Source organism: Barbus barbus, assembly GCF_936440315.1.
Source record: "Barbus barbus genome assembly, chromosome: 25".
Classification (NCBI taxonomy): Eukaryota; Metazoa; Chordata; class Actinopteri; order Cypriniformes; family Cyprinidae; genus Barbus; species Barbus barbus.
In genome coordinates this window covers 17,617,624-17,634,284 of record NC_136753.1, presented here as the reverse complement: position 1 = coordinate 17,634,284, position 16,661 = coordinate 17,617,624, and the positions used below count along the sequence as shown (strand labels likewise).

General features: G+C 36.1%; 1 protein-coding gene across 4 annotated transcripts in view; it reads right to left on the bottom strand.

Moving 5' to 3' along the window:
- The window catches only part of LOC306845349 (dedicator of cytokinesis protein 7), a 48,270-nt gene that overhangs the window by 11,520 nt on the left and 20,089 nt on the right, over window positions 1-16,661 (bottom strand). For 3 of the 4 annotated variants that reach the window (XM_079378094.1, XM_079378093.1, XM_079378092.1), the window contains exons 21-40: window positions 16,419-16,583; window positions 16,125-16,294; window positions 13,688-13,777; window positions 13,152-13,247; window positions 12,908-13,048; window positions 11,571-11,684; window positions 11,275-11,442; window positions 11,009-11,160; window positions 10,357-10,526; window positions 10,078-10,232; window positions 8,408-8,590; window positions 6,887-7,022; window positions 6,711-6,807; window positions 3,352-3,448; window positions 3,128-3,262; window positions 2,824-2,976; window positions 1,512-1,670; window positions 1,334-1,434; window positions 600-792; window positions 368-511 (exon numbers count right to left, since the gene is read on the bottom strand). In XM_079378094.1, the coding sequence (XP_079234220.1) occupies window positions 368-511; window positions 600-792; window positions 1,334-1,434; window positions 1,512-1,670; window positions 2,824-2,976; window positions 3,128-3,262; window positions 3,352-3,448; window positions 6,711-6,807; window positions 6,887-7,022; window positions 8,408-8,590; window positions 10,078-10,232; window positions 10,357-10,526; window positions 11,009-11,160; window positions 11,275-11,442; window positions 11,571-11,684; window positions 12,908-13,048; window positions 13,152-13,247; window positions 13,688-13,777; window positions 16,125-16,294; window positions 16,419-16,583 (2,819 nt within the window). Of the gene's footprint in view, window positions 1-367; window positions 512-599; window positions 793-1,333; window positions 1,435-1,511; window positions 1,671-2,823; window positions 2,977-3,127; window positions 3,263-3,351; window positions 3,449-4,256; window positions 4,311-6,146; window positions 6,165-6,710; window positions 6,808-6,886; window positions 7,023-8,407; window positions 8,591-10,077; window positions 10,233-10,356; window positions 10,527-11,008; window positions 11,161-11,274; window positions 11,443-11,570; window positions 11,685-12,907; window positions 13,049-13,151; window positions 13,248-13,687; window positions 13,778-16,124; window positions 16,295-16,418; window positions 16,584-16,661 lie in introns of all 4 variants that reach the window. The other variant, XM_079378095.1, reaches the window with a different exon arrangement.

Sequence of the window (16,661 nt, the reverse complement as noted above, 5' to 3'; positions counted from 1 at the left end):
GACTTGTATTTTTGAAGCAACGGTTTAAAGTGTAGAAGGTCTTAATTAATTTGTTTAATACAAACATTTTCACTTCACAAGATTAATTGAAGTGACAATTAGTCGTGTCGATTACTCATGGATTATTGTGAAGTTTTTTTATCAGCTGTTTGAACTCATTCTGACGGCACCCATTCACTGCAAGAGGATCTATTGGTGAGCAAGTGATGCTAAATTTCTTCAAATCTGTTGCGAAGAAGAAACAAACTCATCCACATCTTGGACAGCCTGAAGTTGAGTATTTTTGGGAGAAATATTCCTTTAAAACAAACGGCCAAGTCATGGTAATAAAGTAGAGGTCTTTTAAACCACATAGTAAATAACACACCATAGAAAAGGAGGCTGCAGCCTGTTCCAGCAACCCAACTAAGCCTGCCTCAGTGAAGTACTTCCCAGAGCAGATGCCCTCCTCGTCTGGTGACACCACGTCATCTGACACTGCAGATTCTTCCAGCACATTAGAGGAAATGTTCTGTAGAGTGAGAAAAATCTCATGAATATATTATAATTAAAAAGTAAATGACTGACACATTATCTGTGTCACAGGGTGCGGCAGGAACCTGAAAGGTGACACAGCCCACAGGCAGGTACTTGCGGTCCTCCAGCATGCTGAGGTACTCAGCCACCAGGGCGGCGCTGTGTACCAAGCATTGAGCTGCCTCTGCATGATTATTCCTCTCCGAGTGCTTCCCGGCCATATTTTGCAGCCAGGTCAGTCGTAGATCCGGGGATGTCTGGTAGCCCTTAGCAATCCTACATAACAGAAAGGACACATTTGTCTTCATAAATACAGTAAATATGACAAAAAAATCTAGTAAAAATTTATTTCAAAATTTGAAATAACAGTTTTTAATTTAATATGTTCAAATAAATTTTGTTCATGTGAAGCAGAATTTTCTCCATTAATCAAGGCTTCACATGATCATTCAATCACATGCTAACATGGTGCTCAAGCAACATGTCTCGTTATTATCAATGTTGAAAACAAGTTGTGCTGCTTAATATTTTTGTGGAAACCACAATACATTTTCTTTGATGAAAAGAAAGTTCAGAAGAAAAACATTTATTTGAAATATAAATATTTTGTAACATTATAAATATCTTTAATGTTACTTGTGAACAAATAATTTATTGTGTCCTTCAATAAAAGTATTGATTTCTTTAAAAAAAATACGGACGCTAAACTTTGGAATTGTAGTGCATATTTAAAAAAATATAAACAAAAACGGTTGGTAGTTATTAATAAATATATTAGCATAAATAGTGTATGTCAAATTTATTTCAAAAATATTACCTGTACATCAGATCAATTAGCATCTCTGGATCTTCTTGATGTTCCTTCATTTTTACTGTGTCCGAAAGAATCATGTGCAAGTTAAACACCAGATCTTGAACCTGAAACCAGAGTCAAAATCAGTGTTTTGTGTCAGGAATTAGCAAATAGTTGGTGGAAACAGATTTATGAGCCTCACCTGGTCAGGAAAGGTGGTTTCTCTGAGTTCTAGGTCCTCTTCTGCATACGTGAGGATGGTCTTGAGTGAACGCCGCAGAAACTCCTCATTGAAGTTCTGGGACGTACCCACCAGAGACGAAAGAGACATGGTCACCTGCATTTTCACTCGTGCAAAGTTCTGCAGGAAAGAAAACAAGCAAACTGAAAAAAAAATATGATAAAGCTCTTCACATATAAACAGAGACTAAATACAGTAAAAAAAAAAAATAATAATAATAATAAATAATAAACATAGTATATATACACAATATATAGTTTGTACATATCTAATAATTAATAATTTAATATACATATCTACTTATAATCTATTTATAAATATTAAATACATAATATTTTATAAATATACACTACTGTTAAAAAATGTGGGTCATAAAATTGTGTTTTTGTTGTTTTTTTGAAGGGCATTATTTCTTTTTATTATTTCTGGGGAAGTCGTGGCCTAATGGTTAGAGAGTCGGACTTGTAATCCAAAGGTTGTGGGTTCGAGTCTCGGGCCAGCAGGAATTGTAGGTGGGGAGAGTGAATGTCCAGCGCTCTCTCCACCCTCAATACCACGACTGAGGTGCCCTTGAGCAAGGCACCGAACCCCCAACTGCTCCCCAGGCACTGCAGCATAAATGGCTGCCCACTGCTCCGGGTGTATGTTCACGGTGTGTGTGTGTGTGTTCACTGCTGTGTGTGTGCACGTTGGATGGGTTAAATGCAGAGCACGAATTCCGAGGTCACCATACTTGGCTGAATGTCACTTCACTTCACTTTTTTTCCAGCATTAATGCATTAAATGCATTAAATCTATCAAAAGTGGCAGTATAAACATTTACAATATTACAAAAGATTTATATTTCAAGTAAATGCAAGTATTTTTGTTTTTTTTAAAGAAGCTTGTATAAATGGTTTTCAAAAAAATTCAAGCAACTTACTGAAACTAAGAAATTATTTATTAATTAAATAGATTCATTATTAATTAAACTGATCACCATTCTTGATCATCTGAAGGATCATGTGACACTAAAGACTGGAGTAACGGCTTTCCCATCACAATAACAACTTATATTTTAAAATGTTATAATACAAATCAGTTAAATTCTATTAATATCATAATGTATGTTTTAGTGTACACCTTTGAATGGTGTTGTATTAAGTAATATAATAATACAAAATGAAATGAAAAATGTCATATTTGTTTATATGCACATGTGGTACAGAACTGAGGGGCGCAAACAATCTTCTATTATTTTTGGATTATGACAGAGTGTTTAAATGTTTCTCACATTTCCAATCTCAAAGTTCTGTCTCATGAGGAGGTAGAGGGAGGCGCTGGCATGGGCTCTGATGGTGCTGATGCTACTGCTACAATTCCTCAGGAGCCGCAGACACAGGTCAGCACACTGCTCGGTCTCCTCCTCAAACAGCAGCTCTGGAAACTAAACACGCATTAAGACTTAGACACTGTCACAAGAGATCATGTAAAGAGAGCAATCACCAAGCAAAATTGCATAGATCTGCTGGAGCTAAATTGGTCAATACAAACTCAACAGAAAATTCTGCTCTTTGACCTGATCAGCGTTCACTCACCTTTGACACGAGAGCTCTCTGTGTAGCGAAGCAGTGTTGCAAATACAGGGCACTTTGATTACATGCCATGCTGTGTAGCAGGACTTTCAGAACCCCTCCCAGAATGCTTTCTTTGGACTCCGTCACTGACACGGTCTACATGGCACATAAAGGAACCCTAATAGTTCAAATAAATGTCTTCTGTGTTAAAATATCGAGTTATTGATAGTAGTTGAGATCATTACCTGAACTATAATTTCTAGTGTATCCAATATGATGAGATTAGCTTCAGTTGCCAGGTTACCATCAATAATTGCTTCATGCTCCAGCTCAGCCCTGGTCCTGACAAACAATGAGGAAATGAATGTTTAGAGTGGTGCAATATGGCAGGTACAACAGCAAGCGGATCCTTGAATGCCACAGCAATCTCCACACAAGCATTCAAGTGAGTGTATACAGAAGAAGACTGTCCTCTGCATACAGACCAAATATTTCGATCCATTTCTGCATAGTTTAGTATGTTTTTGACCTAGCCTTTGTTGTAAAATCTGTATAATATTAACCCAAACTTTGACTTGCATAGACTTTATCTTTATGCTTTGAAAATAAATAAATAATCTATATATTACAGACTTTGATTGTACTTATATGGACTTAATGTTTACACTTTATTATTATTATTATGAATAATAATAATAATAAATGCACTAAACATTTACAAATAAACAAATAAGTACTAATCTGTAAAGTACAGACCAGATTTTATTTTTACCTACAGACTTAAAACTTTATTATTATTATTATTATTATTGTTTAAATGTTAAAACCATTTATTTAATTAAAAATATATAAATAAATATTATAAAAAACATGTTTTTTAATATATATAAAATACATTAGTTTTAATCTGTAAAATTAAATACTTGAACTTTCACTTAGACTTAATCTTTTAAAAACATTAAATAAAATAACAATAAAATATTTAATGCACTGAATATTTAAATATTAAAAACTAATTTCTAAATATAAAAAAAAAATAAGTTCTATAACCTAATCTTGATAGGTTTGAGTTAGGCTTAATAATTTTAAAGGGGTTTAACAATTCACATGAACTGTAGATGTGTAAGCATATCCTAGTGAGCTTACAAACCTAACTAAAAAGGGCTCCTGGCTTCTCCCATTGTGCAGTGGAATTCCCTTAAACCTGTATGGTACGATTCATTCAAAAAAGGCCACACACAAACAACTGTATCATAACCCTTTATAGGGAAGGAGACACCCATGGCCCTGTCACAGACTTGTCTGATTATTGTTAGAAGCAGAGAGGGTGGTCTGTTGTAAGCTTTTTGAAAATGTAGCATAATACTGTATTGTTAAACTGCAACTCTGCACATGGAGGTTCACTGTGTACATACATTGTGCAATCCGTCACCAAGATACTTTATTTTTTACAAGCTAAATGCTAAATTAAACTTTAGTATAGCATTTAGCATAGTAAGTAATTCAATTTAGACCCCACAGGTAAACCATAAAATGCGTTTTTCTGCCGCTTTACTTTAAATGCAATTTAATACTGAAAATCAGTTTGCACACAGGGACTCCAGGAGATAGAGTAGCATTTTAAAAGGGCCCATGTTAATATGAATTCCCTATGGGTGGGCCACTGAATAGGATTTGTTCGAAAAAGAGCTGAATGTACGGAAGCACCCACACTGCCAGACACTTGTCCTTTTGAAAAAGGGAGCCAAGTGATTATAGAAGGTTATTCAATGGCATCAAACAATAACCATCGGCAAAATGTTTCAATATAACTAAATGAATTAAGACCAGTGGTTCTCAACTGAGGGGCCACAACTAAACAGCAGCAAAGGGACTACAGAAAAACAGCAGCAAAATGCTTTAATCACTACATATTAAGTTGGATTAACTCAAGGATAAGATTTTTACTACGATAATAAATATGAATACTACATTTAAAAATTACAAACAAAAGCGTTCACTATAGCACATAACCTAGGCAATTCTTTGCAGAAAAAAATACTATCAAGTGACACCAGAAAAACAATTTAATAAAAAAAAAATACCCTTAAGCATTCTCGTTCACTGTGTTGTGTTACACACTTCTAACACAACTGCAAAATATTTGTTTAAACTAAATGGTTTCATACAGGTATTTTTTCCGTACAAGCTAATTAAAAATATCAAAGGAAGTTATTTAAATAAAGTTAAATAGTGTGATATCAAAGTCAGGTTTTCTGTCAAAATCTCATTCAAGTTATATTTTGTAATGGTACTTTTTTATTATTATTATTTGGATATATCAAATTATTATTTGGATATATATATATATATATATATATATATAAAAAAGAGCTCTTACATAGTATTGTAGTTTTACAAGGTTTTAAGCAGCTCTGTGTCACATGATGAAAATAATGTGGCAGTCAAATACAAGCAACAAAAATGTTCTGTTAATAAGTAAATGTTTACAACATTTATTTATTATTTTTTATTGTATTATGATTAGGATCATGGAGGATTAAAGGTTGAGAACCACTGAACTCACAAAGGACCGCCAACTGCCACCATGTTCATTCTCCAAATAAAATCATTATTAGATACAGCATGTTCGTGGAAAAAAGTTAAAGAGAGCAATATGACAACTATATAATAATATAGACAATATACTCGTAGCTCATTAACTCTACATTGAATATTAGGGTAACTACATCAAATTTTGAAATCATTCACTGCCAAATCTTGGACCTGAGAGGCTGGTTAAAGAGCCATGTTGCACTCTTATTAAACAAACTGCTTATAACAGAATCACATCATCCAAGCTGCATCCTACTCCATCTCCCCAAATAAACACGCACAAATTGGTCTGAATCAGATTCTGGTCAGTAATAACTGCATCCACACCAATCCAAGCACCAGTAGAGAAGAGCAGGACCAAAGCAAGAGGGAGAGGGGCTTTAAATTCAGGTCTGAAGCAAAGCAGGGGTCATTGAAAGCCAAACACACTTCAGCTGTACAATACCTGACTGATCTCTGGCCCCTAAACACACAGTACATGAAAGAACATGGTCAAATAAAGGGGTTATTTGAGGTCAAATGGTTAATGGTTGTTTCTGTAAATATGGAGAAATATTGGTCATACTATTATTAATGGTATAAAATTAATAGTTTTATGGAAGGAAAACAAGCAGTTATCTTAATTTAACCATACAGAATACATAGATAATACAAAAAAAAAAAAACAATCTTTAAGGCAGTCTAATTACTAAATGAAAAGAAAACAATAAATAAATAAAATAATAATAATAATACTAATAATAAGAAGAATATTTGTTTTATTTATTTACATTTTTGCATTTTATTATTTAAAATTAATAAATATTTATTATTTTTTCTTTTCTGTTTTTCCACTCTTACTACTGGACTAACTACTGACGACCAGATTATAAAGTTTGTACTTGTATCAGGAAAGTTACATAATTGAAATGGAAGTCAAAGTTCACCTACTTTAAAATTGGCTCAGGAACACACTAAACAAAAATAAATAAAAATAATAAAAAATTAATTTAATTAAATAAAATCATACTTGTCCATCTTTTCGCTGGTCTGACGCCAATGGGTCATGTCTTTTCTCCAGCGCAGGTTTTCTTGGCTGCCAAAAGCACTGCCTGATGGACTTCTCTCTGTGGAGGACAAAAGTTATGCATGCATGTATATGTATATATGTATGTGTGTGTGTTTATTTATTTATTTTTTACTAACCAAGCTGCCCCCTGCTCCGTCGCACCATTTCCTGTCTGGCTCCAATACTGCCTAGGATGGCTTCTTCCAACTTGGCCTTCATGTCTTTGGATTTCTTAAAGGTTAGACTGTTCATACGTTCAAATGCCTTTTTGCCCTGCATGAACAAAAAATGGGCCTTTTTGGATGAAATGGATGGATAGATACACAAACATGAATTAATTTCACTTGGTTTGTGAAAGAACATAGCCGAGCAGACTGCATTTCTTTAGAGATGAATGGAAACGTAAACAGACATGAAAGACATACAGAATACTACTGAGCAGTGTTGGGTAAGTTACAAAAAAAAAGTAATCCACTACAAATTACTAATTACTTCTTTAAAATTGTAATTTGATTACATTAATGATTACTGTATTTAAAAAGTAATCAGATTACTAATTAATTTACTTTCAAGTTTACTTTACTTTTCAAGTTATCAAACCTAAAAAATACTCTACAAAGAGAACCTCAGTTCTTTCATTAATTTCATATTGACTGAAAAAAATACATAAGTAGGCCTATTATTTGTATACCGTGATTCACTCCTAATATCAACAAAACTTTTCTTTTTTGGTTTTGTAAAATAAAAAACAAAAACAAATAGGGTGCGCTTTCTGCATTCTCAGTCTCCGTGAATATCTCCCTGAAACGAGTCACTAGAATGAAAATGACATGAGAAATACAGTATATCTAAAGAAAGCTTGAAGTGTCTATTATTAAATGAAGTCACGTCGAAAACAAATATTCTTTGATAAAATAATCCGTATGAAACCCATGGGAGGTACAGTCTTTCCCGTCTGAGCTCACCTATAATGTGATCATGCGCGTGCTATAAGATAATCATCCACGCGAAACCAAGCTTGAGACGCACGAACATGTAAACGCTCACATCACCTCTGTAGAAAGGTTCAAGTTCATCTCGGCTACTCTTCGTTTTTGGAAGAAGATGCGCTGTGAGGAATAAGTCTTGAATTGTGATGCCGATGCGGTTTAATCCAGCGGTTGATCTCATTCTGATGAGTCATTTATTTTTTACTTTATTAGTGTTACTGTGACATAAACTTGTACACATTCACTTGTTGAACTTTTCCCAAACTATAATGCCAGACTAAAATATGTTGCGTGCAACATTTTGAAATATGATAGGCAAACTTTCATTGCATCTAAATGTTGTAGAACTCTCATTTTAGCTCGCATTCTCCGGTGATTTATTAAAGGTCATACTGACGCGCAAAACATGATTTGTACTTCTTTTTTTTTTTTTACACTGCATTTGTAACTTAAGTAACGTATTTTTTTGACATAAGTAACTGTAATCAAATTACATAAATTTAAAATGTAACATTACTTTACTGCGTTACCAGGAAAAGTAATTTGATTACAGTAACTGAGTAATGCGTTATACCCAACTCTGTTACGGAGAGATCCATAAGTGCGGTGGAGACACATCTGATTAATACCTTTGGCATTAGCTCCCTCAACTATGAAGCTTATTCAAACCTTGTATTCGAAGCAGGAGACACAGAGGTAGAGCAGGTCCAACAGGCGATTGAGCTGAGAGACAGACAGGTCAGTGAACCATTTCTGAAGCACCATCTCATCTGCATTCTTCAGCACCCACAGCAGACAGATAAGCAGACTACGACTGGACTCAGCTGAGAACGAGCCATGCTGACGGGTGGCCTGGAGACCAAGGTATACAGATTTTAGTGAAGGATTGATAGTCTCCTTTTTCAGACATTGCATGATGCAGCTTTCTTGTTGTATAACATTGCTTTGGTCTAATTGTCTCTAACATGAAGTAATCTACAGGGTGGGCCATTTATATGGATACACCGTAATAACATGGGAATGGTTGGTGATATTAAAGTCCTGTTTGTGGCACATTAGTATATGTGAGGGGGCAAACTCCTCAAGATGGGTGGTGACCATGTTGGCCATTTAGAAGTCGGCCATCTTGGATACAACTTTTGTTTTTTCAATAGGAAGAGGGCCATGTGACACATCAAACTTATTGGTAATGTCACAAGAAAAACAATGGTGTGCTTGGTTTCAACGTAACTTTATTCGTTCATGAGTTATTTACAAGTTTCTGACCACTTATAAAATGTGTTCAATGTGCTGCCCATTGTGTTGGATTGTCAATGCAACCCTCTTCTCCCACTCTTCACACACTGATAGCAACACCGCAGGAGAAATGCCAGCACAGGCATCCAGTATCCGTAGTTTCAGGTGCTGCACATCTCGTATCTTCACACCATAGACAATTGCCTTCAGATGACCCCAAAGATAAAAGTCTAAGGGGGTCAGATTGGGAGACCTTGGGGGCCATTCAACTGGCCCACGACGACCAATCCACTTTCCAGGAAACTGTTCATCTAGGAATGCTCGGACCTGGCACACATAATGTGGTGGTGCACCATCTTGCTGGAAAAACTCAGGGAACGTGCCAGCTTCAGTGCATAAAGAGGGAAACACATCATCATGTAGCAATTTCAAATATCCAGTGGCCTTGAGGTTTCCATTGATGGTGCACCACCACATTATGGGTGCCAGGTCCGAGCATTCCTAGATGAATAGTTTCCTGGAAAGTGGATTGGTCGTCGTGGGCAAGTTGAATGGCCCCCAAGGTCTCCCGATCTGACCCCCTTAGAAGAGTGGGAGAAGAGGGTTGCATTGACAATCCAACACAATAGGCAGCACATTGAGCACATTTTATAAGTGGTCAGAAACTTGTAAATAACTCATGAACGAATAAAGTTACGTTGAAACCAAGCACACCATTGTTTTTCTTGTGACATTACCAATAAGTTTGATGTGTCACATGGCCCTCTTCCTATTGAAAAAACAAAAGTTGTATCCAAGATGGCCGACTTCTAAATGGCCACCATGGTCACCACCCATCTTGAGGAGTTTGCCCCCTCACATATACTAATGTGCCACAAACAGGACTTTAATATCACCAACCATTCCCATGTTATTACGGTGTATCCATATAAACTGCCCACCCTGTATTTTCATTCAAAAGATTTAAATTCATTATGGCAGCTTAAGTTTTTTGAAAATAAAAAGGATGTGCACAAAAATGGCTTTACTTTAAATGCGAAGGGTGTCATTTCTGTCATGCACACGCACACACACACTGCAACCAATCAGTGAGGTCACAATACCTGTGGATTGAGCAGAAAACTACTAGGCCGTGACATCTGTGGCACAGAGGTCCCTGCAATTGCCATTGCAACAGTCTGGCTAATCATACTGTTGCCCTCAGCTTCCTGCTCCTCAGTACATGGACCACCAGGACGCCCCCACTGATTATAGGATTCTGCGATGGTAAAAGAAAGGTTAATTAAAGTGACTAAAGAGAAACAGCAACATGGGTGGATGTTGTTATTACATGGAATATTTACAATACAACATCAGCAGGATACAAAAATCTATGAACATACCGGTGAAATCATGGAGCTGGGGAAGGGTTTCCATCACAATGCCTATGAGTGGTAGGTAGAGCAGTGCAACTCTAGCTTTGACCTCAGGGTCAGCATAGCGTGGGTCAGAGTCATGACTGGACAGCAGATTATGAACCACGCTGATGACCTTCTTATGAAGACCAAACATCCTACAGCAAGACAAAAAGAGAGTAAAATTACATATTTGAAAGATGTTATAAATAATTCAAATACTTAAGTGTTAAAAATATTTAAAATAAATAAATAATTAAAATAATTTTAATTATGGATTATATAATAATAAAATACATATATACACACATATACATATACATTGAATCACCCAATAATAAAATGTGATATTCTGTAGTTCTGTCTCATATTCATCTTTTAATCATATTTGTAATTGTCTTGACTCCACAGCCAACAGAGCAATTTTGTCTTTACTGTTCCAATACTTTTGGAGGGCACTGTATATATATATATATATATATATATATATATATATATATATATATATATATATATATATATATATATATATATATATATATATATAGACATACATACATGCACACTTATATATATTAAAATACCAAAAGTTATAAAATTGTAGTTCTTTAAGAGTTAAGAATGGAAATAGGGCACACACCAGGGTACTGACCCATCAGCCTCAGGGTCGAGTATTACAGCCAGCTCTGTCAGAACCAGAGCAGCGAGGTAATGCTGCTCTCTGAAGGGCACAGATAGTTCAAACATGTTAGCAATCTTTTGGTCCTGCACATGGGTAGAGAATCCAGAACTCTGGTGGGAGACAAAGAGAAAAAAAAAAAAAAAAATGGGAGGAAGGTTTTCATTACTATCAATTTGTGTAATTTAGAGTTTATTACAGTTAACTTTCTCAGTTAGTGTTCATACCTGAGATGTGGCAGAGGAGACTGAAGGAGAGGGGGAGGCTGGGGGTGTGAGTAGACTGAAGGGCAGGTTTAGCGTGACGTAATGTTCATGGCTACAGACGATCCTCAGAAAGTCTAGTCTCAGAGACTCTAGAGTGGGGTTCTGTAGCGCATAGAGCTTGGTGGACACCTGGAACAGAAGAAATAGAAGGTCATCGGAAAAGACATGTGTAAAAAACAAGATGTGTAAAGATGTGTAAAAAACACGGACAAGATGTGTAAAAAACATAGCATGTCTGGAGATGAATTGCAAGGTACCTGTTTCCAGTAGGTTTTGACGAGAGAGAAGACAAAGCCTCTATCCATGACTGACAGGAGGTCATTGAGGAAGAAGGCCAAGCTGGTGTTGAGCCTTTCCACCAACTCAAGATCCTGAAAAGACAATAAAGTTAAGACAAACATGAAACAGCAAACTCACCGCTTCAAAAGCTTAAAATAATTAGAATAAACAGACATACTGGAACTGAAATCATGTTTTTTCTTGACTGATCATCTGCAAGAATTAACCATTTTATTGGTTACATTTTATTGTGATAGTCCACTTTAAACATTATATTAGCTATAAGTAACTTTGAAACTACATGTCAACTAATTCTCATTAATTTGCAACTACATGTCTACTAACTCCAAGAGTAGACTGTTATGTTAGGTTTAGGGTTAGTAGAATAAGTTGACATATACTTGCAAAGTTTCTCACAGTCAGTATGTTGTGGACCCATCAAAATAGAGTATTAGATGATATCAAGCAGACAGTCTACTTGTACTCTAATGACTGCTAGTTGACATATAGTTGCAAAATTACTTACTGTTAGTAGAATGTCTAAAGTGGACTATCGAAATAGTGTTACCCTTAAAATTATACTTAAATGGCAATATCATACTATACTAATTATCATTAATTTGTTTCTTTATTATATTGTTTTACACAATATAATTATCACCATTATCATATAATTATCAATATCATATGTAACATGCACATCATAGTTTGTGCACATTTTTTCTTATCGAATAAAAAGTTTATTCTACTCAATTGTGCGCATAAGTGTTTTTATGCGCATTTTTAGAATTATGCGCATCTTGGCATTTCTATCCAGCGTTTTTTTATGCGATATTCCACAATGTGCATAAAAATAGGTGGATGGAAACATGGCTACTGCAGACCGTAGTAATGGCTGATGAAAATTCAGCTTTCCCACCACAGGAAAAAATTATACTTCAAAATATATTAAAATAGAAAACTGTTATTTTAAACTGTAGCATTATTTCACAATATTACTTTTTTTACTGTATTTTTGATCAAATAAATGCAGCCTTGATCAGAAGAGACTTCTTTTAAAAAAAAAACCTAAAAAATCTTATTGTTCACAAACACACATACATATACATACATACATACACACACACATATACATACATACATATATATATATGTATGTGTGTGTGTGTGTGTGTGTATGTATATATATATATATATGTATAGATAGATAGATAGATAGATAGAGTCCATGTTGCTGTACATATCATATTTGTAATATAATAATGATATAATTATTTAAAACAAAAAAGTTTTCATGTAGTTGCAGTTTTCTTACCTTCTGGAAACGTGAGACGATGTCACCTGCGATGGTGCTAACCAGAGCGGTGATGTCATCCATGAAGCGCTCAGGGAAGCGATTCTTCCTGGGAGACTGCAGGCGGTCAGTAAAGTATAAGTGGTGAATGATGCTCTTAACCTGAAAAGAAAAAGAACATCCTTTTTCCCCTCACAATAACAGATGCTACACTTTTGATCATAAAGGAGGAAGCATGGGGATTTATGATTGTGGTAGTTCTTACCATAAGCTCAAAGAAGAACCAGGCCTGTTGCAGGGCTCCCTCCCTCACGCTGCCACTGCTGACAACCCACTGCAGGGCAAGCTCTTCATGAAAGAGCTGAGAACAGGAAGGAACCATCAAAGAACCATTCACCATCAAAATACACTGCATTCAGGTCAGTATGTCTTAGTTCTACTATGGGATAAAATACGGTCCTTTGACATAAGGTCCACTGTTTTGCTGCAAGAGTGGGGAGGATTCATTATTCTACAGTTCCAACACTGAACACAGATAAACATCCCATTCGAACACAGTACTCGTTACTGGGGCAAGACCAACAGGGTGCTCCATACCACAAGTGACACATCATTCCCTCTTCAAACAGTCTTCAGGTGCATTCATAGTAAAGAGAAGAACGTGTACCCAGCATCCACAAGAACATGACAACCACAGCAACAAAACAACATCAACAACAACATCCAGTCATTCCAAGACAGACAGGCGCAGGTGAGGCGAGGAGGGGGTTGGCTCCTGCCCTCCGGGAATTGGGTCTCTACCTTTTTGGTCGGCAAGCGTCCTGTTAATGTTTGCAAGAAACTGGCGCTCTCAGTGTGCGATGACATGCGATTGCCACTGCGCTCCATGGCCTACGGGTGGGGATGAATGGAAGGGTGACAATAGATTAGTGTGGAGGACAGGAGGAATGTGGTGCCATTCACTACCAATACCTACACACAGACACACACACGCACGCACACACACACACACACACACACACACACACACACACCCTCAGCCTACACGCACAAAACACAATACAGAACAAGACTGCACAAACGGTAATATCGTAATAGATAAATACGTAATTAAAAAATGCAATTACTTTCACGCTAAACAATTAGTTTCCATCAGACAAATAGCTATTCTGAGGGATATAGTCTACTCAATAAGGAGACTGAAGAGATTTTAAAAAGTGTTTTGGTGTGCATCTGAATAAAATCAAATCAAATAAATAAAAAGTATGCATGTAATGCTTTAATGAATCAGACTATTACAGACACTGAGTAATGAGAAAAGAAAATTATTAGCCTTAACCAGGTGCCAGTTATTAAAAATAAACACGAACAGACAAACAAAACATTCACACACACGCACACCTGTACATGCAGCATATAATAACATGCCAAGCAGAGAGAAAAATTGGTTAGTTATGCCCATGCAGTGCTTTTTAGAGTGAAATGGTGAATGAGAAAAATGAGGTGGCTTTGGAAATGACTGTTTAAGAAGAGTGAATGGAGTTGAGGAAGTTAAAAAAGAAAAGGAAAATGGAAGTGGAAGAGTGCCATGGAGTTATCAGATATGGCTGTTTTAGTGCTACTGAGAATGACTGTGTTAAATGGGGGATTCTGCTTTGTATTTGGGGATTGGGATAGTCAGAATGACCTGCTTAGCATCGGATGATGAGCCAGGGCTGGTCCCCCAGGGGGCGCTTTTGCACCCCATGGTATGCACCCAGGAGTTGGAGCGATCTAAGCCCTGCAAGCCAAGGGTGCATGGCATCAAAAGGATCACGGGCAGACGCAAGCAAGCCAGGGAACAGTGAAAGGTCAAAAGTTACAGGTCAATAAGGTAAAGTGAGCAAGGGAGCAAGTTAGTTTATATTAATTTCGTATCTTTGAACAGCAACAGGTTAGAGTATCAAGCATCTTTAAGTGGTAACAAAAGGCTTAGTTTAGTACAGTTAACAAAGAGAATGCACAATGTGAAATCAGGCAGATTCATTCATTGCAATGGGGGAAAAGGATCACTGGTTAGCACCAATAATTCAGAAGCGTACCTCAAATAAAACATCTTAAACATCTTCAGACCATTTGGTACATTATAAGTCATGACCACTACATCATGTACACTACCTATCAAAAGTTTGGAGTAAATTAATACTTTTATTCAGCAGAGATGCAATAAATTAATCAAAAGTGTCAGAAAAGAAGGATCTTTACATTGAAAATCAGCATATTAGAATGATTTCTAAAGGATCGTGTGACATTCATGAATGGAGTAATGAATACTGAAAATTTGGCTTTGCCATCACATGAATAAATTATTTTTTTAAATATATTAAACTAGAAAAGTTATTTCTAAATTGTAATAATATTTCACAACATTAATGTTTTTATGCATTTTGTCAAATAAATGCAGACTTGGAAAGCAGAAGATACTTTTTTCAAAAACATAAATCTTACTAACCCCAAACATTTTAGGTAGTGTGTAGTGAATTTTTCTGAAATCATCATGAGAACATTGAACAGATTTGCAATGTAATTTGGAGCAGTTTGGAAAAAAATGCAATCATTTAACTTATTAAATGTACATTTGCCAAACATGATTTCCTCTTTAATTGCAGATTCTTAAGATTTCATGCACTGAGATAAAGTTTATTTACAGCCAAGAAAATACAATAGTAACACATACTTAAATCAAAGATACTTAATTGAATATTTCATTTATTTATTCATTTTGGAATAATGAATCTCTTATTTTGCCTGTTTTACCCGATTTGCATAATTCCTTGTATGAACTGGGCGCAACAATTCAGCAAATAACCGAGCTATCTGCTATACATTCAAAAGTAAACTGTTGAATGGATTATAGCCAACGATCTCAACCACACATTCATTGTGTTATAGTTAATTTTTGTTTTTTCTTTTGCAAGATTGCGTAACATGGGTTAAGTACATAAAATGTTCCAGCTAAAGTTTGTCTTGCTGGTGAGATATAGGTTGATCTGTAACATTGAGAATTGCTGATGATTAGCTAAATCAGCAATCTAGTGCAGAAAGTCAATGACCTACAAATGCACTGAATGAATTAATACAATTACTCACATCCAGCTGGAGCAATCAAAGCATGTCTTAACAGCACTAATAAAACGATGTATCTATAATATTATTAGAAATAAATTACAACCAACAGAGCTGCTGAAATGCTACCTACCTTGCTGCCAATGATGGACCGTACTTCATCATCTGGGGAAGTTGGAGTGCCAGAGATATCTGGGTTGCTGTTGCTAAGGCTACGAGAGCGGTTGAGGTTGAGGCTTGCAGGTCTAACTGCAGAACGGGCCATGGTGGCATAATGTACCGAACCGCCCAATCCTCCTGGGCCTATTATGCAGAACAGAGTAAAAACTGAAACACATCAGATTGACAACTAATTTAACCAATCACCAACCCTCCCAAAAGCCACAGATTGGGAGACATAAATCAAAGGATCAAGATGAAACCTGACCTGGAGAGGGGGAGTTGGGGTCCATGTTGGGCAGGCGGAAGACATAGTGAATATATGAGGAGAGAAGGCTGTTTCGCCCATGCATATCTTGACTAGTGTCCAAGTACTTATGTAGACGGTTCACTATGGATGCCATCACTTCAAAAGAAGCCTGACCAAGATTCACTACAGTAAAGAGAAAATAAAACACAAGATCTTTAGGAAACAACAGCCAAAGTCAGGGGACTAAAAAATATTTTATGC